Here is a 26,370-nt window from a genome sequence, read left to right as displayed (position 1 = left end):
AGACGGGCAGCATGGTGGTGCAGTGGGTAGCGCTGCTGCCTCACAGTTAGGAGACTCAGGTTCGCTTCCCGGGTCCTCCCTGCGCGGAGTTTGCATGTCTTCCCCATACCTGTGTGGGTTTCCTCCCACAGTCCAAGGACATGCAGGTGCATTGGCGATCCTAAATTGTCCCTAGTGTGTGCTTGGTGTGTGTCTGTGTGTGTGTGTGTGTGTGTGTACCCTGCGGTGGGTTGGCACCCTGCCCAGGGATTTGTTCCTGTCTTGTGCCCTGTGTTGGCTCCAGCAGACCCCTGTGACACTGTTTTAGGATATAGAGTTTCGGAAAATGACTGATTGACTTAATTAAGACACCTTTGTATGAAATCTTCTTCAGTTTCATGGCAGTCTGTCACATGGAATAATCTTCATTCTGCAAAACACAATAGACTGACATGTTTCTCGAGAAAGCTGTTTCATTTCGTCCATTTTTGAACCCAAACCTCTGTAAATGCCAGTACCTTGTAAACTCCTTGAACAGAATAAGAGATCTCAGCAGTGCTAATGTAATTGCCAAGGTTTCTCTAATAACCAATTACCCTTTAAAATGATGAATTAGGATAAGCTAAGAGAGTTGGCCATTATGATACTCAAGGAACAGCTGCTGAAAATATGTCATATGTGTATAATAAATTAAATAATCAGCAGTAATATCAATTAGCAACACTATTCATATTTCAGGTGTATTTTTAATTTGATGTAATTGTTCTTGATAAAAAAAAGTTATCAATTTCTGTCAAAAACCTGAAAATTTCCTGGTGTGTCCAAACTCTTGACTGGTACTGTAGATGCACACTCACACGAAACCAATTTCAAGTTCTCATTCAACTAACCTCTATGACTTTGGAGAATGAGAAACTAGAGTACCCGGAAAAAAAAAAGCCCATGCATACACAGGGAGAACATTTAAACTCCACACGGACAATCATGGAGCTGAAGATTGAGCCCAGCTTTACCGGATAAGTGAATCCTCTGTGCTGACCAGTGCCCTCTTGTGCCACCCTGTACAGGAGAGGAAAGCCACAAGTTAAAGTAAAGAGTAGCTCGGAAGTACCTTGCTCATGGGACAGATACTATATAAATAAAATGTATTATTATTAATATTATTAAGTACTAGGGGATTCCCTGCTCTCTTTGCTCGCCAACCCCCCTGGCCTGCACTATGCACCAGCCACTTCGCATCTCTGCCGCTCATGTTGTGAAGAGGTGGGCTGAACGTACCCCAAGGAGACCCCCTCTTAAACGGTGATACAGTGGGAAACAAATACAGTTTTTTATTTACCTCCTCTTTGCTTGATCAGCTGCTCGCTTAATGCTGCTGCCCTGCTGTGTGATCTGCATCAACATTTAAAAGTTCGTACAGAAGCTGTCCTACTCTTTGTCTTTTATTTCTGGCCCCAGGCGTGTTTAAATCTCTTGGCACAAAGTCTCATCTCGTGGGACGTGAGATCTTGATATTTTTTAGTTTAGAATTTAAAAATAAAATAATTATATGAAAAATCTAACAACGGGCGGCACGGTGGCGCAGTGGGTAGTGCTGCTGCCTTGCACTCCTGCGTGGAGTTTGCATGTTCTCCCTGTGTCTGTGTGGGTTTCCTTCGGGTGCTCTGGTTTCCTCCCACAGTCCAAAGACTTGCAGGTTAGGTGCATTGGTGATCCTAAATTGTCCCTAGTGTGTGTGTGTGTGTGTGCGCCCTGTGGTGGACTGGCACCCTGCCCAGTGTTTGTTCCTGCCTTGTACCCTATGCTGGCTGGAATTGGCTCCAGCAGACCCCCGTGACCCTGTAGTTAGGATATAGCGGGTTTGGATAATGGATGGATGGAAATCTAACAACATCACATTAAAGTTCAATAAATTCTGAAAAGAATGACACCAAATATATATATATGTAGATTTTAAAATAAGCCCGATTTAAAGTGTGACGTTTTTTTATAGGATGTTTTATAGTGAAAGATCAGCCTCGACACAGACAGACACGGACTCCAGATGTCGAAAGCACACCCGTTTATTTCACACGACACACAAAATGCACAAAACACCACAATATTGCTCACAGTCCCTTTTGTATTTCTTTTCTTCTGCCGCCTCTCCTCTTCCACCCGACTCCGGCTCCCTGAATAGAGTGAGGCAGCCCCTTTAATGGCACACCCGGATGTGCTTCAGGTGCTCCCTGATGATCTTCTGGCAGCACTAACTGGTGTGGCAGAAGTGCTGCCCTTGAACCCGGAAGCACACCTGGTGTATCTGGTTCCTGTTTTGGCGGCACTTCCTGGTGTGGCTCGGGAACCATCCAGCCGCCCTCTGGTGGCCCTGATGGAATCCAAGGGGGCTGCCCTCTAACATCCAGGGGAAAATAATGCCCCTCTCCCGGTCCTTTCGGGGCAAGGTCCCTGGTCGTCTGCCACAATATATATGGACTAGATAAGTGGGGACATTGTGGAAGCTTCTGGGCACACACAGGGAGCAATATGCACACCCCAAGATGCCATTTTCATTGGACCATTTTATACAAAATAAGGCTATACAGACCTTAAAGCCCACACGTGTGTGTGCGTGTGTGTGTGTATAGGCTGGCAATGCAGACCTTCCATTTTGCTTCGATCGCAAACCTTGGTGCACAAAGTAGATCAAGTGACGGCAGGAAGCAGGCGTGGCCCACCCAATCCCCATGGCTTCTGTGGGGTGTGAGCCAAGTGTTTCAAACTCCTCACTGCGCATAACTCACTTTCCTGAGCCGTGCCTGTGGCAAATCTCCGAATGCTGGCCCAGCTCACTTCCCATCGTTGATTGTTTCCACATTGTGTGAGCTGTGAATCAAGTCATGTGCTCTTGATTAAGATTCATCTCCGGCAAACATCGAAGATGATTTGCTAGAGAAGGGAGGCTCATCTGTAAAATGATGCTATTAAGTTCTTTTGTCTGCTCCTTATTTAGGTGACCAAAAAAAAAAAAACATAAGTCAGTTTGTTGACAGTCCTGGGGTAAATGCATTGTTTTGATCAAACGGAGGTGTGGGACGTGAAGCAAAGGAGGTTTAGGACTTTCTCAACACTCTGTGATTGTGTTTACATATTGTATTGCGTTTTAATGTAATTCCACTGCACTTCCGAAGGATCAGACTCAGTTGGTCAAACGTATTCGAGTCTTGCATGCCTCATTAACCATCTGTCACCAGTTTTGAGATCAGCACCCCATTACATTGCAAGCGCTGCTTTTTCCTTCGTTTTACAGTCGTGTGAGAAAGTAAGTACGCCCCATGGAAGCTGCTGACGTTTTCAACTTGTTTGAACAGCCCAACATTAGATCTTCATGCAAAGAGTGCCAACAGATTAAGGTGATCTGTCTGAATAAAAGCACAACGACATTTTGCTGGGTCTAAAGGGGAAAAAGTAAGCCCACCCCTGGTCCTCAGAAGTTGGTATTCCCCCCTTTAGCGTTTTGCATAAGTGCCCACCAGTGTCTGACATCAACTTAGTGAATTCTATCCATGCAAAATTCCTTTGGTAGCGAGATGTTTGTGGGTTTCCTTGCATGTTCTGCCCATTTCCATCTTCCCCTCACCATTTCAATGAGATTTAAATCTTGGCTTTGATGGGACTGGTCCATGACCCTCCATTGCTTATTTTTGTGCCATTCCTTGGTGGATTTGCAAGCATGCGTTGGATCATTAGCATATCGATTGGTTCATTTCCAGTTTAACTTCAGTTTTCGGATACGTTCTCCTCAAGCACACTGTGGTACACTGTAGAATTCATAGTTGACTCGATGATTGCAAGCTGACCAGGCCTTAAGGGTGAACTGCTATCTTCGGTTTGCACCAGTATGTCTGGCATTACCGTGTAGTGTGTTCGTGCTTCAGTCCATCCTCACTACAGATGGATAAAAGGCACCATACTCTCGCCGGCCACTTTATTAGGTACGCCTGTTCAGCTGCTTGTTAATGCAAATATCTAATCAGCCAATCACATGGCAGCAACTCAATGCATTTCTGCATGTAGACCTTTTCAAGATGATCTGCTGAAGTTCAAACTGAATATCAGAATGGTGAAGAAAGGTGACTGGCATGGAGCGTGACATGGGTGTTGGTGTTAAACAGGCTTGTCTGAGTATTTCAGAAAGTGCCGATCTACTGGGATTTTCACGCTTAACCATCTCTAGGGTTTACAGAGAATGGTCCGAAAAAGGGATAATATCCAGTGAGTGGCAGTTCACTGGGCAAAAATACTTTGATGATGCCAGAGGTCAGAGGAGAATGACCAGACTGGTTTGAGAAGATAGAAAGGCAACAGGAACTCAAATAAGCACTCATGACAACCGAGGTGTGCAGAAGAGCATTTCTGAATATGTTGAACTTCAAAGCAGGAGACCTCAGCGGGTAAGCAGCAACTGAGGCTACAATTCGCCAACATTGGACAATACAAGTTTGGAAAAATGTCACCTGGTCTCAATTTCTGATGTGACATTTGATTGGTAGGTTCAGAATTTACCATCAACAGCATGAAAGTATAGATCCATCCTGCCTTGTACCAGCAGTACAGACTGCCCAAAAATTCAGCTGGCAGGCTTTTAACACGCTCACGCAAATGGACCCACGTCTCCTCAATTTTACACTGTCTACATTGGGTTGCAGGGGAATTAAGGATCCAGTTCAAAATTCTGCTACTTACATACAGAGCTCTGCATGGCCCCCACTATTCCTTGAGCCCCCTCAGCACTACACCTCAGGCTGTGCTCTCAGATCTGCTCAGTTACACTTCTTCATTTGGTTCCTCAGTCCGGATTAAAGACACGTGGGGATCGCACATTTCGGGCCATTGCTCCAAATGTATGGAACAGTCCTCCACAGTCCTCTACTGAACTGTTCAAAAGTCGACTTAAGACGCATCTCTTCAGACAGGCGTTTGGGTAGCGCTGTTGTCTGGGGGTGTTTTTACTTTCATGTATACGAAGTATAGGGGACGTATTGGAGTCATCCAAAGATTCGATGTCGAGATTTTGATGAATTTCGACATTTTAGACTTCTCTGATTTTCTCGTATATGAAGTATAGGGAAAGTATTGGAGTCCTCCAAAATTTCCATTTCGAGATTTTGATGAATCTCGATGTTTTAGACCTCCCTGGGTCTGAAAATACATTATGTCTGTGTGTGTGTGTGTGTGTGTGTGTAAACATGATAACTTGAATACACTTTCACTTAGGTCAACCAAATTTTGCATACAAGTATTAGGTACAATATATAGATTTTTATCAACTTTTGGGCTATTTCCGCTAACCTGAAGTGGTACTTGACCTTTTATTCATGCAGCTGCAGAGTCCATCCATCCATCCATTATCCAACCCGCTACATCCCAACTAGAGGGTTACGGGGGTCTGCTGGAGTCAATCCCAGCCAACACAGGGCACAAGGCAGGAAACGAACCCTGGGCAGGGCGCCAGCTCACTGCAGAGCTGCAGAGTCCGATTTATTCAAATTTACTTTTAGAAATTGTTCAATATATTATTAATTTGATTTGTTATTGATGGTTCTTTAATGTGCCTTATATAAAAATATAATCATTGTCTTGCGGTTTACTCCTAAAATATCCATCCCCATATCTGAGTATACGAGAAACTCTTAGGGAGACCACTCCGGATTTTTTATATTGTTATTGTTCTGTATTTTGTTTTAATATTTCATTTTATTGTATGCTTTATTGTTCCTCACTTTGTGACTTTTTTCTGTGATGAGTGCTTCATAAGTACATTTTTACTTATTTACTTACTTTTACTTTGTGCCTATTGCTGCTTAAATAAGCTCCACTTCTCCGCGGCCCTACCACTGGATCTGGTCGGTTCACAGAGTAGAAGGATTGATGGATTTTGCATATTATGAAGCAGGAGAAACGTATCACCTCTCTGGAATGGCTTTGCTTCTTTTCTTTTCTTTTCCTTTCCTTTCCTTTTCTTTTCTTTTCAGAGCCTCTTCTTTTTCTCGTAATATGGAACTCTCCCTTAACAGTGTATCTTGATGACTCCAAACACTCCATCTGCATGTCTAGGCCCTATGCTCCATGCCATCCTGGGCTGCTCACAAGGCCACAAACCCTGTGGGTTCAGCCCAGCCGCCTTTTGGCCATACGATCTCCTGCTTTGTTTGCACCTCAGATCTGGCACGTGCCTGGTAGAAGGAGGTGTGGTGCTCCAAGTCCTCCTGTGGCTTGGCCTGGTGCCAGAGAAGAAGGCGTCTGGAGGCTGCTCTGCACCACATGCGAGAGTCGCACGGCTGGTACCCAACTGCCTTTTCAGATGGCTTGTGTCGTGTCTGCTACCGTACGACTTGTGCCTCTAGCTGGTTTGTGCCCTTTGTAATGCTCCTCATTGATGGCTTTTTAACAATCGTATCTTCCTTGTCTTCCCGTTTGCTAGCTTCCTATTCTTGCTTTCACTTAACGATGAAACATATTGACCTGCCATTACATACACATTTGTGTTGCAGAATTTGTTTTTCAGTGTTTTCATTTTTCTGGATGATAACCAGGTCTTCCAAGTTTTTGACTGTGCATCCATTTTGTGTACCTGCACTGCACTACTGAATATTTCTACTTGACTATAACATTTTCTGTCTACTTAAATCTTCTACTTCATTACGTTTTCAAACGCAGGCGGCTACTTTTACTGTGATATATTTTGCTAGACACGTGTTGTTGCAGTAGTAGTGCTGCTGCCTCACAGTAAGGAGACCGGGGGTCCTCCTCGTGACATTGTGTGGGTTCCCTCCGGATGCTCCGGTGTCCTCCCACAGTCCAAACACATGCAGGTTAGGTGAACTGGTGACACTGAATTAGCCTGTATGTGTGTGTGTGTGTGTCCTGCGATAGACTGGCATCCTGTCCAGGGTTTGTTCCTGCCCCGTGCCACGTGCTAGTTGGGATAGGCTCCAACAGAAACCCTGCAACCCTGTTCAGGACAAAGTGGGGTGGAAAATGACTGACTGATTTGTTACTGCAGTAGTAAACCAGAAAGCAAGACGGGATGAAGGAGGTTTTAGAAATGGATAGCAGGATAAGATGGATTCATCATAGTGAAGCTGTAAGTATTTACCACAGGGCCATCTTAACAGCATCATACACCCCCGGGCAAAGTAATGCGCTGGAGACCCCTGTTTTGACAACAAAACAGAAACATACATAGGCATCAGTAACACTGTGGGCCCCTATACCCCAGAGGCCCCTGGCCAGAGCCCATATGGTAAGACGACCCTGTATGTCGTCTCTCCTTAACCCTTAATGAGTACATCTCAGTAGTGTTCACCACAAGGCCGTCTTAACAGCACCGTAGATCCCCGGGCAAAGTAATGCACTGGGGCCCCCTGTTTTGATAGCAAAACAGAAACATACATAGGCATCAGTAACACTGTGGGCCCCTATGCTCCTGAGGCTGCCCGGGCAGTGCCCATTGTGCCCATACGGTAAGACAACCCTGTATGTCGTCTCTCCTTAACCCTTTATGAGTACATCTCAGTAGTGTTCACCACAGGGCCATGTTAACAGCATCATAGGCCCCCCGGGCAAGGTAGTGCACTGGACCCCCTGTTTTGATAGCAAAACAGAAACATGCATAGGCATCAGAAACATCATGGGCTCCCAGCCAGTGCCCATTGTGCCCAAACATTAAGATAGCCCTGGCATTGGGACACCACAAATGAGATGCTGAAGCAGAGCTGCAAGTCACAATGCTGACTGCTGTTGCTGTGATAAACTCAGAGGTAACGTGGTGGCCTGGTTGGCGCCTGTCAAGACATCAAAGCACCACAACCATCCTCTCCTTTGCTTCAGGCTACATGCACGCTATTATATTTTCATTAAACAAACATAGACATGACAGTAGTCTCAGTTTTCTCCTTTTGTCCACACTCCACCGCCTTTTTTTAATCCCCCAAAACTCAAGACTTTTGAAAAAGCCGTACACATCTGAAAATGCCAACTTGATGTTGTAGTGTTGATGGGTGGAAAGTCACAAAAACCCAGAGAGAGCTCACAGGCTGGCGGTGGAGAGAAGACGAGGAAGACACCCGAGGAGTGAGCTGAGGACACAGAGATGGAGAAGGTCCTACTGCCGTTCAGTAACAGGTGCCAGCCATCACTTGGCAGCTTTGTAGGCGTCTCTTTGTTTTGTGCAGGTTAAAAGTCAAGTGTAAGGAGTCACCACTTGTCTGCAGTTGAACTCTTGATCCAGCGTGTGGAGAGCAGTTTAGTTTCCATCTCTGACACCTCGTTGTGTGTGTCTTTCTGGCAAGCTTGGTGCCTTTCTAACTGTCCAACACTTCGATTTAAGGTGTCCTTCTGCCCATTCATCTATCCGTCTCTAATTTGGCCTGTTACTTTCAGCTTTGACCGCTTGGTTGTTCTGTCGACCTCAGCTCTCGTCTCTCGTTTTGGGTTCGGTTTCCTTTTGCTCTCGTACCCCGTTTCAATTTTCCTATATTCATCTGCCGGTGCACTGACAGAACAAGAAGAGGTGGGCCAAATGTTTGAAGAACGTTTATCATGAAACCTGGAGGAGGTAGGCTTAGATTGACATGGATTGATAACATCAAAGAAAAGTTTAGGGGCAGACGGGTTTTTATTTAGAGTGTACAAGAAGTAATACAGAATGCGTGAGAACGTCGGTCTCAGATGAATCACGATTTATGGATGATTTATGCATATGGTTTTACGATAAATCCCACGGCCAGCAACATTCTCATACCTTCAAGGATTTTTCAACCAATGCACGCGTGCTCATTGTAGGTGAACATCTATGCCATATGCATTTTTGGTTGTTTTAGTGCGAATGGAGATTCTTTTATTAATGACTTGAAAACGCTAGTGTGGACGGAGATCATTTTCATTTAGAAAATTAGGAGTGGTGGCTCTGTGGGTAAGGATCTGCACTGGCAATCGGAAGGTTGCCGGTTCGAATTCCGTAAATGCCAATAGGGACTCTGCTCTGTTGGACCCTTGAGCAAAGCCCTTAACCTGCAATTGCTGAGTGCTTTGAGTAGTGAGAAAAGCGCTATATAAATGCAAAGAATTATTATTATTATAGAAACGCCATTTTCAAATGAAAACATCACATTGTGGAGGTAGCCTGAGACGCTAGAGAAATCCAACCTTGTGTTCTTACAACTTTAGTCGAAGGCGTACATTCCCAGCAAGGTGGCGGTCGCTAGGGAGTGTATCCCAACAAGCCAAGGAAGGCACAACTCCTGTATCCTTATTTTCACACTTTAATGAAATGTACCGTGACAGCTGGGAAAAGGCCCTGTTGACCCTCAGAACGGCCCGTTGGCATCCGAGGGTCCTGTTAACACAAGGCAGACTTTTTCATTTCCTTTTTTTCCTTTTTGGAATACGGCATAATCACGTGAAAAAAAAAAAAGAAAGAAAACTGATAAAGTTTAAACAGGACCAGATCACGACTTCATTTTGGCAGAAGGCGTAATTGTCAGAAATAAAATACTCCGCTTCTTACAGCCCAGGGTCTTTGCCAATATTTATATATTTAGGTCAACGTTTATTTTGAAACTGGCGCTCTTCTGAAGAGCTAAAACAAGTCCAGCGAGCCAGCCGTCTCCATGGCTATTTGAAATGGTCCAAAGTCGTCATCTTCTCCGAGATTTGGGCTGGGAGGCAGCCATACTGAGCTAAGACTGTCTTCTTCTCTTGGGTTCTCATAAAGCACGTTGAAATAGTCACACTCGGAGGGTCTAATCAAAGTTGTTAGTGCGCTGTTCTGCTTGTGCAGGTCTGTAAGGGGCACTATCTACAGTATATACCGCATGTACTCGCTGACAAGTTCACCGGGTTATTGAAGCGCATGTAAACACGCTGGTTGTCATTCAGAGAAATCAGAAAAATGAAGTAGGGTCCAACTGGACAGACCCCTGAAGGACTCCACTCTTACAGTCTGCACTCTTTGTCTCCTGCTGGTTAACCAACTGGGGATCCAGTTTTGTAAGCCACCTTCTAGATTTAGAATTAATCTTTGGTGTGGGACAACTGAGTCAAAGGCTTATACAGAAAGTCTCAGTAAATTACGTTGTACGCTTTGTTTTTGTCAACTATTGCAGATGCCAATTCGGAAAATAAATCTGAAGATTTGATTTGGCAAGAGCTTCCTCCCATAAACCCCTGCTGGCTGTTCTAAATTATGCTATGTCCATACAGATATTTTTCTCATTTATTTTTATTATATACAGTAGCTTCCATAATTTTGCTTGGCACAGAAATAAGATGTCTTGGTCTATAACTACCAGCGTCCAGGTTGTCACTTTTCTTGAAGACTGGAATCATATTTGCAACTTTCCAGTCCTCAGGTATTTCTCCATTCTCAAGTGACTCCTTAATAAGTACCGTATATACTCGCGTTTAAGTTCTCCCGCGGATAAATCGGGACTTGATTTTACCGTATAATTTCGGGTATTTTATAATGTCGGTCGTATAAGTCGAATGCGGAAAACTCACACTATCGGTCCAAGAGATTATGATATGCTAAGGGCTACCTGAGAGAGTAACCACCGAGCACACAGCCTTTTTCTTTTTCTCTCTATTGTGCCTACATAACCACACAGTAACACCCGAACTATTCTGAAGCAACATTTGCACTGATTTCTGTTTTTTGTATCTCACACCCTCATACACCTTTATTGTAAGAGCATCCCTTATCTATGATCAGAAGAAAATATGAAGCTGGTTTTAAATTAAAAGTTGTTGAAGTAGCGAAAGAAATTGGGAACTGCGCTGCTACAACAAAATTCGATGTGTCTGAGAAACTGATGAGAGATGAAGAGGCAAGAAGATGTAAAAAAAAAAATAAGTGTCTGATTTATGATAGACTTTTTGGGTTTCTTATACGTGAGTATATATACGGTATATATATTATGATAATAATTGAGCCTTGACACAAAAAGAGGTTTGGGGCAGCCTGCCGTATTGTTAAAAAATGGCTGCTAAATTGAAAAGATTGCAAGAAAAATTGTCTTTACAGACAAGAGTCCAAAACAGAACTGAGGTTTGGTGGGTTTTATAGATGGAGAAAGGAAGGGACGTCTTCAGGGGTGGAACCGGCAAGGACATTCAAGGACTTAGGTGGAATTTCCCGCATTCGGTCTGCTGGGAAAAAAGTGAAAGGTTCAGTGCACTCTGCCACCCCCTGGTCCGACTGGGAATTACCTTCTTTCAAGCCCTTTAGCTGCCTCCCATGCGCACGTGTGTGACAATATATATAAAATCCAACGTGTGTCCGTCTGTCTGCTTTTCACGAGAGAATTACTTAATGGATTTAGATTGGGTTTTTTCCTATAATTTGCTTGAACATTCTGGTTGACTTTGCGACTTCTCTCATTGTGCTATGTATTATAGTTCACTTGCGGTACCGATTTATTCGCTCTAATCTGAGACAGGGGCTGCGGGCCGATGGGAGCCGGGGGGCACCCTCCTCAGTCACGCGCCAGCCTCCGTTTATGTCGCTCTACCTCTCACCACGTGTTGGAGTGCACCTCACCTCTGCTTAGCTAGCGATACCAGTTTGTTCAGCAGACATTATCTTCTAGAGATTGTTAAGGAGTAACGTTTGAAGTTTTTGAGAGAGAGAGACCAGAGCTACATGTGTTTTAGAGGGTCGCTGCTGATTGACAGCGATATCAAGGCCATGTGCTCTTCTCCCCACGTGGGGTACGTGCTCCTGTTAGAGGTGAACACGATCAGATACAGTGCCAACATTTGATGTTACAGTATACCTACCATCCGCTTGGCCAGAATGACATTTTTTTTTGCGTTTGTTATTGATTTTTAAAGTGTGTCTAGTTTCACCACTCCGTGGGCAGAGCCCCGGGGGACAGCCAGTATAAAAATAATCTGAACCTGACGACACGCACTCAGGTGAAAGTGCGGGCATGCTAGTGTCCAAGAGCCAGCGGTGTGTCACAACTGGCAGGAAGAGTGCGACAAACTGTCCAAATCCAGGTGTGCAAAGCTGGTAGAGACTTGCCAAGGAAACTCAAAAGCTGGAACTGCTGCCATGGGGTTAGGGTTAGGGTCCGAATCCTTCTATGAATGAGAGACTTCACTTTTTACGGATTTAATTAAAATTGCAAACCTTTGTGAAAACATGTACAGTATAGCCCCAAGGAGATGCATAACAGCTGCCTCTTTAAATATTGTTAGGACAGTGCCGTCATGCGCTATGACCTCCTATCATGTGATAAAGAACTCAACATGAATAGAGGCCCAGAAGTATTACAGTTAGGGTTAGGGTTAGGATTAATAATAAAACACAATGACATGCTGAAAATGAAACCAAATCTACAAAATATACACAAAAGTGTGCCCTGCACCTTTCAAAACCTCAGAATTTGAACAGCAGCAATGGCGCAAAATGTTCTGTGCACACAAAAGCGTTAAAGTTTGATTGGCTATTCCAGTGCAGGCTGAGGAAGCTCATTTTCAAGCTCAGTATATCCGAATGCTTCAATTGTGCTGACCCTTTTTTTCTCTTCTCCTCCAAGCTATTGTTGCAAGCGCTCATGGTGGTGATGTGGTGCAGGAGAGAGAGAGGGAGAGAAACAAAAAATATCAAAAAAATTAATAACAACTGAAAGACGCAAAGCCGTGATGTGGGGGAGTCCCACCCTGAGCAGGACCCACGTGGTTCCCTGCCATAACACATTGTCCTTGGCACCACTTTCAACCCCTGGCTTGGAAAAAGCATACAAAAAAAAAAAAAAAGTAGCACAAAATATTTAGTTAGCAGCCATTTTCCGAGGATTTGAAGATGTTAATTTAAAAAATGTGCCCTTTACTCTGCAGTTGGCTGCTTGACTTGCTGAGCTGGAGCCCGCTGTGTGGCTGACAGCCAAGCGCTCCCCAAGTGTGGTAAATGAGCGGCTTTGTCATTAAAAGAAGAAAGTGAAATGACTCGACTGAACTTGGAGTGAGGCCGCTGCTGTGCCACGCTGGACCGTCCCGGCTGGCCCTTCAAGCCCAGAAGTGGTGAACCTCCGACTGTCTATAGACGGGTTGGAGACAGAAAGAGTGAACAGAACTGCACTTTAATGTAAGGAGCTGAAGTCGGCCATCATCTCACTGCTAGGTTTTAATTTGTTAAAGAAGTAAAGAGAAGGCCAGGCTCAACGTAATGTATCCTTAACATACCGCCTTAACTTATCGTATTCTTAACGTACTGCCTTAACGTAACGTATTCTTAATGTACCACCTTTACTTAACGTATTCTTAACGTACCACCTTAATGTAATGTATCTTTAAAATACCGCCTTAATGTATTGTATCCTTAACATACCGCCTTAACCCCAGAGGGGACTGGGCAGTCTAATGGTCTGGAATCCCTACAGATTTTATTTTTTTCTCCAGCCGTCTGGAGTTTTTTTTTTGTTTTTTCTGTCCCCCCTGGCCATTGGATCTTACTCCTATTCAGTGTTAATTAATGTTGACGTATTTTTTTTTCTTATTGTGTCATTTTATTTTTCTATTCTTTATTATGTAAAGCACTTTGAGCTACTGTTTGTATGAAAATGTGCTATATAAATAAATGTTGTTGTTGTTAACGTATCGTATCCTTAACGTACCGCCTTAACTAATTGTATCTTTAATGTAACATATCGTTAATGTACCGCCTTAACATATCATATCCTTAACATACCACCTTAACGTATTGTGTCCTTAACGTACTACCTTGACGTAACGTATCCTTAATGTACCGCCTTAACATATCATATTCTTAACAACCACCGTAATATAATGTATCTTTAACGTACCCCCTTAACGTATTGTATCCTTAATGTACCGCCTTAATGTATTGTATCTTTAATGTAACACATCCTTAACGTACCGCCTTAGCATAACGTATCCTTAACATACCATCTTAGCGTATTGTATCCTTAACATACCACCTTAACATATCGTATTGTTCACATACTGCCTTAACTTATCGTATCCTTAACGTAATGTATCCTTAATGTACCTCCTTAACGTACCGCCTTAACGTATCGTATCCTTAACGTAATGTATCCTTAACGTAATGTATCCTTAATGTACCTCCTTAACGTACCGCCTTAACGTATCGTATCCTTAACGTGCCACCTTAACTTATCGTATCCTTAACGTACCGCCTTATCGTATCAAGCCTCATGGGGTTTCTTCTTCAAGGGGTGTGGGAGGACATTTTGGTTTTTTTTTTCTTCAGTCTGTGGGTTATTCATGAAGAGTTTCAAAGACCCGACAAGAAAAGAAATGTGCTGTCTGCTTGAATGTTCTCCTTGCCTCCTTATGACTCCGTCTTCCATCTCTCCTCAAGATATGCGCTACGTGAACTGGCAGATCTTAACGACTCCTGTGTTAGCAAGTGGGTGAGTTTCCTGCAGTGGATATGGCGTCTCATCTTTTTTCCCTGCTCTCTGTGTTTCTGTACTGAATAGAAGCTGAATGAATGATGTACTGAAAAATGTAAATACCACTGCCTACGTTAATAAAGATAAATCTGTACTGTAAAATACAAGGTGAGCCAAAATGAAGTACCCCATTTCTCAAGGTCATTGTGCGAGGTAGAGGCAGCCGAGTGGGTTGGGGTGGGGGGTCCTTTGATAGGCGATTCCTTGTAGTTTTGAGTCGGCCACTGGTCCAGTGCTCACTGTGCTTTTGCTGTCAAAGTGTTCTTCAAACACAACATATTCATCATCACTACGCAACGCGCTTTCCGAACGCACTTCAGCATTCCTCTTAACAATGCCGTCCCAAATCGGAAAACAGTTCTTCAATAGGTGGCTAAATTTAGACAGACAGGTACAACATTGAACAGAAAATCTCCAGGCCATCCTCGGACTGTACGAAAACCTGAAAACATCTAAGGACATCAATTTTGCAGTCTGCTAGACGTTCAGCACATGTCTGCCTTAGGCATTTCCAACATGTCTTTGATTTTGCATGAGGAACTTTATTTCCATTCATACAAAATGATGGCAGTGCAGGAACTCACTGAGAGAGACTGGGAGAGCCGTAGAGAGTTGAACGGCAGCATTCTTCAAACTGTTTATCGAGAGGCCATCGTCATATGCAGTGACGAGGCACATTTCTATTTAAATGGTTGTATAAATAAGCAAAACCTTCGCTATTGGGCTGAAACCAACCCTCGTGAACTTCATCAGAGACCCCTGCTTAGTGAGCAGGTTACAGTTTGGTGCGCCGTTGTAGAATTTGGCATTATAGGTCCTTACTTTTTTGAGGAGGGGGAGCAACAGTCACCATCACTTCAGAACGTTACATTGAAATGCTAGAGAACTTTTTGCGGCTCCAACTGGAAGAAATGGATGAGGTGGATGCCTGGTGTCAACAGGGTGGAGCAACAGCTCATACGGCGCGGAGATCCATGTAAGTGTTGCGGGGAAGCTGATCTCCCTACATGCCGATGTTGGTGGCCTTCACGTTCGTCTGATCTCGCTCTGTGTGATTTCTTCTTGTGGGGCACTCTCAAGTTGAAGGTACAGACACACAACAACCTCAAAACCTTGAAGCCCTCAAGGACGCTCTTCGCCATGAAATTCGCGGTTCACCGACAAAAGCGCGATAGACATATGCGCCCGGACAAATGAGCGCCGACAAACCTGCTAACTGGTTTTCGACAAATGCGCGCCGACAAAATTGCCACGACAAAATTGCGAGTAAGGCCAAGAGAGTGGGACGCCCTTGCTGCAATTCTTCCTACATATGCAGGGCGTGATCTTAAGGACTATCTGCGTGCCATGCTGATGGCATGCCGTGTCTCATAATATTGACTTCTAAAATAAACATTATTAAATATGCTTTAAACTAGTAATTCATATTTAATGAAACATTCGTGATTTTGTCGTTGTGATTTTGACGGCGTGTTTTAATCAGCACTGTTTTGTAGGCGTGCATATGTCTGTTGTGCAAATGTCGGGTCACAGAAATCGCCACTACTCCCCTTGAAATGGCTGAACGAGTCATATGAGCGTTCAGAAATCGTCTTGAAGAGTGTATCTCTAATGATGGCCATCACCTTGAAGACATCATTTTTAAAACACAGTGAAAGAACATTTATTTTGTATACCCTTTCTTGTGTCGTAGTGAAATTGATTTGATCTTCTAGAGTTTTTGTAGAATAAATGTTTGAAATGTGCTACTTCTTTGTGCCTCACCCTGCACAAGCTGGAGTGTCCGTCTTCATGTTCGTCTGCTCTGCAGCCTCCACCCGCTGACCGACCTTAAAAACGCACAGCGGCTTCAGAACGCCGCCAGACCCCTTCACTTTCTGCACACTTCATTGTGTTCTCAATTTAGCTTTAATCCTATACATTTGATATTTTTTTCCCATCAATCTACACTCGATAATCCACAATGACACAGTGAAAACATGTTTGCTGAAATGTTTGAAAATTTGAGTGGGGGAAAGGCGCTATATAAATAAAATGTATTATTATTATTATTATTTAGGAAGTTTTCAGTCCCGTTCAACTGTCTGCAGAGTTTATTGGGTTGTAGACTTAATTTCAAATGGAATGAATTTGCCGTTTTTGCCCGTGTGAAATGATTGGTCAGACACAGGAAGAGGTTTGAGGGCAGTTGCCCGTATACTTGAATCAGGCTGGCAAAACTAAAAGACTGGCTCCATAGAACGGGTCTCAGCAGACTTCAGTCCAACGATAGAACAATCATAATAGGCAAAGATGGCGGTTTTAAAGCCGGGCAGTGGAAGTAACGTCATCGGGGCAGGAACCGGATGTGAATTCATCATAAGTGATGCCCTTGAGTCCGGGCGAAATTTCCCATGGTTGGTCTGCTGATGAAAAAAAGAGGATTAGTGCACCTTGGCAAACCCCTGGTCTGGTGTGGAATTATCCCTTTGTGAGTCCTTCAGCTGCCTCTCATGCGCATGTACGTGTGTGACACCCATCATGAAAATATATTTTCAAAATGGTTTCCAAAACCAAAAACTGAAATCTCTCCTTCAGGTTAAGTGTTCAGAGCCTTCTGCAGTGGCACTCCAGATTGTGTTCAGATATGCTTTAGTTCTCTTTGAGATGTTTCTAGAACTTGATTGGGGTCCACCGGTGACAAAATGAATTGATTGGATGTCATTTAGAAAGGCACACATGTACCTGTGTATGGAAAGTCCATCAATTCACAGCACTTGTCGGGACAAAAGCCAAGGCACGATGTCCAAGAACTCTCTGTAGACCTCCATGATCAAATCAGAGTAATGGTATCAAACCACTTTTAAAGCTTTGAGTCCTCCCAGAGATACAGTGGCCACAATTATTGTAAAATGGAAGAAGTTTGCAGCTGACAGGACTCTTACTAGAATTGGGCTGTCCAACCATGCAAGAAGGTGACCAAGAACCCAATGGTCTGCTGAGACAGGAGAAACTGTCAGAAGGATGGCCATCTCGGTAGCATTCCATCTAGGTTTATGGCTAGATGGCCGCCAATTGTGAGTAAATGACATTTGACAGGCAGTTTACACTCCTGGAGCATGAGGACAAAGATTCTGTGGTCCGGTGAGACGGACATTAATAATCTTAATGGGCAGAACTCTGAGCGCTTTGTCTTAGAAGACCACGTATTGCTCATCCCCTGCCTTATCCCATCCCTACAGTGAAGCAGGGTGGTGACAGCATCATGCTATGGGGGTGCATGGACACGGAGACTGGTCAGAACTGAGGGAAGGATGAATGGAGCCCGATACAGAGACGTCCTTGTAGAAAACCTGCTCCAGAGTGCACACCACCTCAGACTGGAGTGACAGCTCACCTTCTAGCGTGACAATGACCCAAAGCACACAGCCAAGGTGACACTGGAGTGGCTTTGGGACAAGTCTCTGAGTGGCCTGGTGTGAACCCCATAGAACACTAAAGCACTTCTTCATCAATCAGCTGTTTATAAGCAGGGTTGCCAGGCAGAAGCGACTCTGTCAGTAAAAGGCATATGGAAGTTTACAGGACCCTGTAAGCATGAGAGAGAAGATTCAATGGTCTGATTGAACTCTTTGTGTAGAACTCCAAGCACGATGTCTGGTGATATCATGGCACTGGCCATCACCTGCCTAATATTATCCCTATGGTATAGCATGATGGTGGTGGCATCATGCTGAGGGGGTGCTTCTCAGTGGCACGCAAGGGGATGATTTATCTGCCAGCATTATGATGACCTGAAACATACACCCAAGACAAGTATGGAGTGGCTTTGGGACAAGCCCCTGAGTGTCCTGGAATGGCCCAGACTTAAACCCCATAGAGCATGTGTGGTGAGACCTGAAGATGGCCTTTTACAGACGCTTCTCATACAATGTAATGGATCTAAAGAGGAAGAATGGGATCAACTGTTCAAATTCAGGTGTGCACTTAGAAAAGAAGACTGGAAATTCTGCCAGAGGGGCTTCTACAAAGATACTGAATGAAGGGTCTTAACACTTGTATGAAGGTGTGCAATGTGTGTAGAGACTTAGAAAAGAAGACAGAAATGACAAAGACCTGAAGCATACAGCTAAGACAATGCTGGAGTGGCTTCAGGTCAAGTCAGAATGTCCTTGAGTGTCCAGCCCAAGCCCAGAATTAACCTCCATAGAACATCTAATGATGGCTGTTCACAGACGCCTCCCACGCAATCTAACGGAGATTGAGAGGATCTCCCAGGAAGAATGAATAAATGAACTGTCCTAACCCAGGTGTGCAAAGCGTGTAGAGACTTAGAAAAGAAGACTGGAAATGCTGCCAGAGGGGCTTCTACAAAGTTACTGAATGAAGGGTCTGGTCTGAACACTTCTATGAAGGCGCATGACAACGAACTGAAGCATACAGCTAAGACAATGCTGGAATGGCTTCAGGTCAAGTCGGAGTGTCCAGCCCAAGCCCAGAATTAACCTCCATAGAACATCTGATAATGGCCGTTCACAGACGCCTCCCATCCAATCTAATGGAGGTTGAGAGGATCTCCCAGGAAGAATGAATGAATGAACTGTCCAGACATGCAAAGAGTGTAGAGACTTAGAAAAGAAGACTGGAAATGCTGCCAGAGGGGCTTCTACAAAGTTACTGAATGAAGGGTCTAAACACTTCTAAGAATGAGTGACTTCAGCTTTTGATTTGTAATAAATGTGCTAACCTTTCTGCAAACATGTTCACACTTTGTAATTATGGGTTATTGAGTGAAGACTGATGGAGAAAAATGTATCCATTTAAAATGAAATCTTCAACACAATGAAGTTTGCAGGGTCTGAATGCTTTCCGAGTCCACTGTGCACAATAAAGAAAGGACCCCAGAGCAATATGAAAAGAAAAAAAAATGATCAAAAAGCAATAAAATGACTAATACAGCGAAACAAATCAATGGTTATTTAATTAAAAAAAAAGCTTCCAATATACAAACTCATATTCATGAACTGTACACCTATCTCGCCTTCACATTTTTCTGTTTGACGTTACATTTTGAACATTTCCCACATTCAATAGGGAATAAAAAAAAAGCCACATTGAAAATCTTTTCAATATTTTTTTGCATCTTAAAGCTTTAACATCAGGCTTCCTTCTTTTCTTTGCCGTGCAGATTTCCCAAAGGCACGTTTTGCTAAAATGGGAGCGTCCCTTGTGTTTGCCAACGGAGCTTGTGCACTTCCTCACAGAGGTTACATTATTTTCACCCACACTGCCAGCAACATGGGCTCCCTTCCTCTTCCAGTTGTCGCTGCCGCCGCCGCTTTCTACGATATCATCAGTCTGCTCGAGAAGCCAACGCGATCCTCTCGAGGCCTCCGACGAGTTTGCTGGGAAGCGATCAGAGTAGACGTCGTGATTTGGAAGTTGTGAACAAATGGCCATGGGGCTGAGAGAGAGAGACAGAGATCGGTGCAGTGCTCGCCAGCACCAGCTTTTCATAAGCTAAAGCCAAACCAGCGGCTTTAAAGTTATTGCCGAATCTCTGATCATTCTTTACCACCGATACTGAATGAAAACACATACAGATAAAATAGAAAAGACTGTACAGAACGTATAGAAAAAAAAAACAAAAATCGCCCAATGTCTCAAACTCCCGTTTACACTGCACTGTCGAGTTACTCTGACGCTATTGAAGCTTTACGTGACACGTCGGGAGTCCTTGCAGATTTTTCATTCGCTCCAACCGGCACACGTTCTGGAGGAGCGCAGTGACGGCTCGTGTTTAGTTCAAAGCGTTCTGTGGGCTGCTGATGTGCATTCATTTTTATTAAAGGTTCTGCGTTTTTCATATCAAAGTCATTTCCTTACAGACATGATAGCCACTTGAAGTTATGTTCCAAAGTTAATTGCTTTCTTTAAATGTAAAGAAATGTCCTGCCTGCTGTGGCACTTTACAATGGAGGATCTAGGGCACGGAGGAAAAGCTTAAAAAAAGTACCAAATACATCCGTCGTGTATTGATCTGTGCCTTCCGTGTTTTCGGCGCATTTTCCATCAATCCATTTTCCAACCCGCTGAATCCGAATACAGGGTCACGGGGGTCTGCTGGAGCCAATCCCAGCCAACACAGGGCACAAGGCAGGAACCAATCCTGGGCAGGGTGCCAACCTACCGCAGGACACACACAAACACACCCACACACCAAGCACACACTAGGGCCAATCTAGAATCGCCAATCCACCTAACCTGCATGTCTTTGGAATGTGGGAGGAAACCGGAGCGCCCGGAGGAAACCCACCCAGACACGGGGAGAACATGCAAACTCGGCGCATTTTTGTGACAACAAAAGGGAAATGAAAAAAACTCTTTTTCCTTACATATTCCTGGCATTGTATTTCTCGAGATAAAGATTGGTTTTATATTCACGTAAATATGAAAATAAATCCAAAAAAAAAAAAACAACAAGCACTTGGCATGAAATGTTTACTGTGATTTGGTCTTTTGAGTGGAAACCGATGCCCCCAGGGAGGGTGAAAGGTTGTTGTGCAGGAAGATTAACTGCTGGGCTATCGATAGTCCACGGCTGGTCTTCTTGTTTGAAAATGGCCGAATCTTATAAGATTGGTGTTTTTTGTGTTCAAAAATGACACGCATGGATTATTTAACAATGTGTTCGTAATCGTGGATCAACACTCGACAAGTGCCTTGGCTTGATAAATGGACATATTCGGTGAGTGTCTGTGCCCCACAGCCAACAGTGTAAAACAGAAGGCACAGGTCAATATTCAATGGCTGTCTTGGCTTGAAAATTTACGTATTTGGTAAGTTTTTATGTTTTTCCTCAGTGGCCTAGAGCCTCCATTGTAACGTGCCAGAATAGGCGTGATATTTTGAAATGTATAAAAAGCGATTAATTTTAGAACACAATTTTGTGTGCTAAATGCATACATGCCATGTTTGTGAAGAAATAATTTTGACTTAAAATTATTATTATTAAAGTTATCCCTTAAGTAACCAGAAGAAAAGAAGGAATCAAAAGGATTTGGTTGAAATCAACAAAACAGTTTTGAAACAGAAGGGTTTCAGAATATGTGAACTCAGATAGGGAAATGATGAAAAGGCGACTTTATCAGCGTTGGCAACAGTCGTAAACGACACGAGACACAAGGGCGATGACAAACAAATATGGCAGTGAAAACGGCCCAAATAAATTATGAAATCAAAAGGTATGGAAAAAAAAAAGGTATCAAAAAATCGGTTCCGTGGGTCAAGACACCCCCAATATCTGGGGAGAAAAAGACGCAAAATTTTTGAAAAATTCAAAAATTCCCAAAAAGTGGGTTGCATGCATCACATTGGCTCCATGGGCATGGTTGATGTGGAGAAGAACTTCGGCCCACTGGGAGAAGGTCAAACAAAATGTTCACACTTATGGTGCATTTACTTTGAGTTCACACCACATTTTAAGCTTCTAAGAACCTACAGCAGGATAGAAATCTGATATTTTTTTCTTAATGGTCTTCAGTCGTATTTTTATCTATCTATCTCATATATATATATATATATATAAAATCCAACGTATGTCTGTCCACTTTTCACAAGAGAACTACTTAACGGCGTAAATATATTTTTTTCTGTAATTTGCTTGAGCATTCCAGTTGATTTTGCGACTTCTCTCCTTGCACTAAGTATCATAGTTCTCTTGTGGTACCGATTCAATTTGCGTGAATCCGAGAGACAAACAGCGGGCTGAGAGGAGAGGTGCGGGGCCTCAGGAGTAGGGAGCCGGGTGGGGCCCTCCTCACTCATGCGCCAGCCTCTATTTGAGTCGCTCTACCTCTTGCCACATGTTGGTGCGCACCTCACATCTGCTTAGCTAGCGATGCCTGTTTGTTCAGCAGACATTATCATCTAGAGATTGTTAAGGAGTAATGTTTGACGTCTTTAAGAGAGAGATCAGAGCTATGTGTGTTTTAGAGGGTAGCTGCTGATTGGCAGATTTATCACAGCCATGTGCTTTTCTCCCCACGCGGTGGGCGCTCTCCTTTCAGAGCTGAACACAATCAGATACAGTGCCAACGTTTGACGCTGGAGTGTAACTACCTTCCGCTTGACCAGAATTACATTTTTTCATTTTTTTTAATTTGATTTTTAAAGTTTGTCCTGTTTCGCGTCTACGTAGACGAAGCCACAGGGTACAGCTAGTTAAGAATAAAGTCTCTGGAACATATTAGTTAGACTGAATTGCATGTTTAAAAAAATAATCCATTTCACTCAAAAATATGTAAGCTTTTGTCTCATGATATTGTTTTTTCATTCAACACCAGCCACGGGATTTATTGTAAAACTGTAGCGACGAGTAAATTATTGCCTTTTTTTACATTTATAAAGCACTTAAACTGTACAAAATGCAATTTAGATGTGTACAGGTAAGCAATGCAAAAAGCGCCATGGAAAGCAGCTCCTCTGTGTCAGAATTTGGTTTTCGTCCTTGAAAGGTGACCAATCAGGGAATGAGGTGTTGTAATGAGCACCGTCCAATCAGGGGAGAGCCACGTAATAAGTGTACGGCTCAAGAGTCCGTTGTTAAAAATGGTGAGGTAACTCCTAGTCCCCCCGCACTCTCAGACCTAACGTGGACATGTCTCCGATCTACTGTGAGCATTGTAAGTATACGTGAACCTCCAAGGGGAACCCCCAAACAGACCCTCAATCACACATCCACACCCTGCTCTCCAGTCCAATGTACGGTGGTCTCTGCCCTCAGAAGAAATTAAGACTTTAACAGAAAGTACCAGCAGCAGTCTCCACTTCAAGGACTGCATGAAACTCATGGCTATGAATGGTTGTCCACTCGTATACATCTTGACAAAATATTGCATTTTGTAATAAATGTTTGGGTCATCCTGAAAGCAAATTGTAGCCAATAGCAGAAAAAAAAGATGTAAGACCACACAAAAGACCAAAGTGCAAAAAGGAGCAAAACTTTGCATAAATTACCCAGAGTCCACTTCTGCTATTCTCAAAAATGATCGAACAGTGACTGAGAACTTTCTTCATCTGCATGTTGATGCTCCATGTGTATAAAATATCAACCAGAACAAATTTTTATGTTTACAAAAGGTACTTTGCTTGTTTTGAGTCATCGTTTTAGTATTTTTGTGGTCAACTCAAATATTGAGTAAGTAAACACCCAAAACGCCTCAGTGACCGGCGGCTTTCACAAGTGACGCTACATGTTGCCATGACAAGTTACGCACAAGAGGCCTGTACAATATTTACAAGTGTGAAAGCAACCCGTTCTGTTCGGACCCCTACTGGGGTCCAAAATAGTAATCCGGTATAAAAGTCAACACAAGTTCCAGAACTTTATGGATCCGGTGTGCTCTTACAACTTTGTCCTTCTTATAAAAGAGAGTCCAAGAGAGCTTCCTGTCAGAGACGTCCTGTGGCAGAACAACCTTTGGATCAAAAGTACGAAGACTTTAAACCTGAAACGTTGTTATTAATGTGGCCGTGTTTCTGCATGAGGGGAACCTCAAATTCCAAACCGTTATGGCCATTGGAAATCTCGGGCGCTTTCTTTGGCAGTGCCTCACTCTCCATGCAAGTCTTGACGCCTTCAAGTTCCATTGGGTCTGCCCCCAGGTCCGGGTGGCCTTTTGCTCGTTTCTTGCGCAGGCAATAAAACGTAACTGCCATCGCCACAATCGCCACCAGTACGGCGGCCAATACGGACACCACCATCGTCGTTTCAGGAGCCTTTTTTGTTTGGGTTACTGGGGAAGGGTACCTCGAAACTGCAGTCTGGGCCTCCATGCAGCAGCTGTCTTTGCTCTCAGACTCTCCCAAAGGGCTCGCGCAAATGTAGTAAGTCGAGTTTGCGCAGAGGCCACGTAGCGTATATTGTGGGTAGGAAGCCGGTATGCTGAGCTGCATGGGCCTTTTGTCCGGCCCTGACAGGTTTCTGTAGGTAAGACGGATACCTTTGAGATTTGGCCTGACTTGCACGTAGTGGTGAAGGTTGACCTCGATGGAAGTGCTAGTGGTGTGGCCAGCGGTGATAGCAGCTTCTTTTTCCAGTGACGGTGTAGACACCACAACTGGGGTCTCATCGTTTTCACAGTACAATCCAGAAAATCCTCGCCTACATGTACATTCAATCTGCCCCATGCTATCCAACTGACATGTCCCGCCGTTTAAGCAGATACTTTGGGGACAGATGCGGACTTCGGGACTGGTTGTTACACTCTGAAACGGTGTAATCGGCAAGAACTCCGCCACAGGTGAATGCTCCTTGATGGTGCTGCTTCCAACTGGAGGCTGAGTGGGGGGCACTCGGATGGTGGGCACTTTTTTAGTTGTACTCGTTTGAATGGTGGTGGTCACTTGGGTAGTTGTAGTGGGACAGCCGAAATCGTGATGATCCACCTGGCTTAGAATTTTGCGCGCGTTCAGCGGTGGAAAGTGGCACCTGGTCTCCTCTGGCTTTTGCAAGTCGACTTTACCGTTTTGCAGCCACATGGGGAACCAGACCAGGGAACAGATGCAGTTAAATGGATTCCCTGCCGCAATTAGAACCTCGAGTTTCGGAAGGCATTTAAATAAACCCTCGGGAAGGGTCTTCAGGTTCATCTTACTTATGTCCAGCTTCTGGAGACGGCGTAGCCCTTTGAAGTCTTCCTCCTTTAACTCACCAATCAGGGGATTTCCTGCTAGCACAAGAGTTACCAGACCTTCCATTGTTCTCAGGGACAAAGGGATTCTATTCAGGTGACTGTAAGAAATATCTAACGTGTGAAGGTTCTCCAGATTCATCAGGGCTTTCTCGTCCAGGGTGCTTAGGTTTACTCTGGTCAAATTCAGAGTCTCAAGGTTGTACATGTGGAAAGAGGGGTCCCTCAGGTAAAGAGTAGGAGTGTAGCAAATATCCAGAAGGAGCAAGCTGGGCATGTGTAAAGTGGGCAGCACGACGAATTGATTATTGTACAGCTTAAGCTCCAACAGGTGGTGCAGGCCATCAAAGGCACCTGCCTGGATTGTCTTGATGTGGTTGTTAAAGAGGTACAGGCGTTCCAGCCAACGGAGACCCGTAAAGGTGCCGTTGGTGATCTCCTCAATCTTATTGCCAGACAAATCCAGGTTTCGGAGCTGCACCAGTAGGTGAAACACTTGGGCAGGGAGTTCTGAAATGGAATTCTGAGAAAGATCCAAGAGCTCAAGCTGTCCCAGTCCAGACAAATCCTCCACACTTATGGAGCTGATGCCATTCTCAAACAAATGTAATCCTTTGATGTCTTCTGGAAAACCACGAGGAAAGGTGGGGTCACGACGGTTAGTGCAGAACACAGTCAGCTGTGGGCTGGCGAAGCAGCCTTTTGGAAAACACCAGACACACAGCTGATGGCAAGTGAGAAGAAGGCAGTGGAGTAGGAAGAGATGGCACTTCATGGCGATGGTGTTACCCTGAAAAACAAAATGCAAGTCGGTGAGCGGTGTGTAGAATAGTTAGGCTAACTAACTATCCATCCATCCATCCATTTTCTAACCCGCTGAATCCGAATACAGGGTCACGGGGGTCTGCTGGAGCCAATCCCAGCCAACACAGGGCACAAGGCAGGAACCAATCCTGGGCAGGGTGCCAACCCACCGCAGGCTAACTAACTAACACGCCTCAAACACACATTCATTTAATACTGACAAAACAGTGATGTTCATCTGCCAGACATCTCTTTCGAAAGTGTTCATTATATCACACAGTTGTTTTCAATTGGAGTAACCTAGCAAGTGTGCCGGTGTCAAACAGGTCAATGGTGAAAGGAGTCAATACAGAAAAATGAGGGCTTTGCATTCCGGCTGCAAATGTTGAGGTATTGCGAAAGCCGGCATCCTTTAAATACAAAGTCACCAT

General features: G+C 44.1%; 2 protein-coding genes across 2 annotated transcripts in view; one reads left to right on the top strand and one right to left on the bottom strand.

Moving 5' to 3' along the window:
* coro7 (coronin 7) overlaps positions 1-26,370 on the top strand; it is a 300,343-nt gene that overhangs the window by 167,592 nt on the left and 106,381 nt on the right. The window lies entirely within an intron of this gene.
* Positions 22,593-26,370, bottom strand: part of vasnb (vasorin b) — a 44,641-nt gene continuing 40,863 nt past the window's right edge. The window contains exon 2 of the mRNA XM_039776152.1: positions 22,593-25,925. Within this exon, the coding sequence (XP_039632086.1) occupies positions 23,928-25,910 (1,983 nt within the window). The 5' untranslated portion in view covers positions 25,911-25,925 and the 3' untranslated portion in view covers positions 22,593-23,927. The remainder of the gene's footprint in view (positions 25,926-26,370) is intronic.

The sequence above is a fragment of the Polypterus senegalus genome, chromosome 13 (assembly GCF_016835505.1).
Source record: "Polypterus senegalus isolate Bchr_013 chromosome 13, ASM1683550v1, whole genome shotgun sequence".
NCBI lineage: Eukaryota > Metazoa > Chordata > Cladistia > Polypteriformes > Polypteridae > Polypterus > Polypterus senegalus.
Note: the sequence above shows the minus strand (reverse complement) of the source record. Positions and strands in the feature narration are given on the sequence as shown.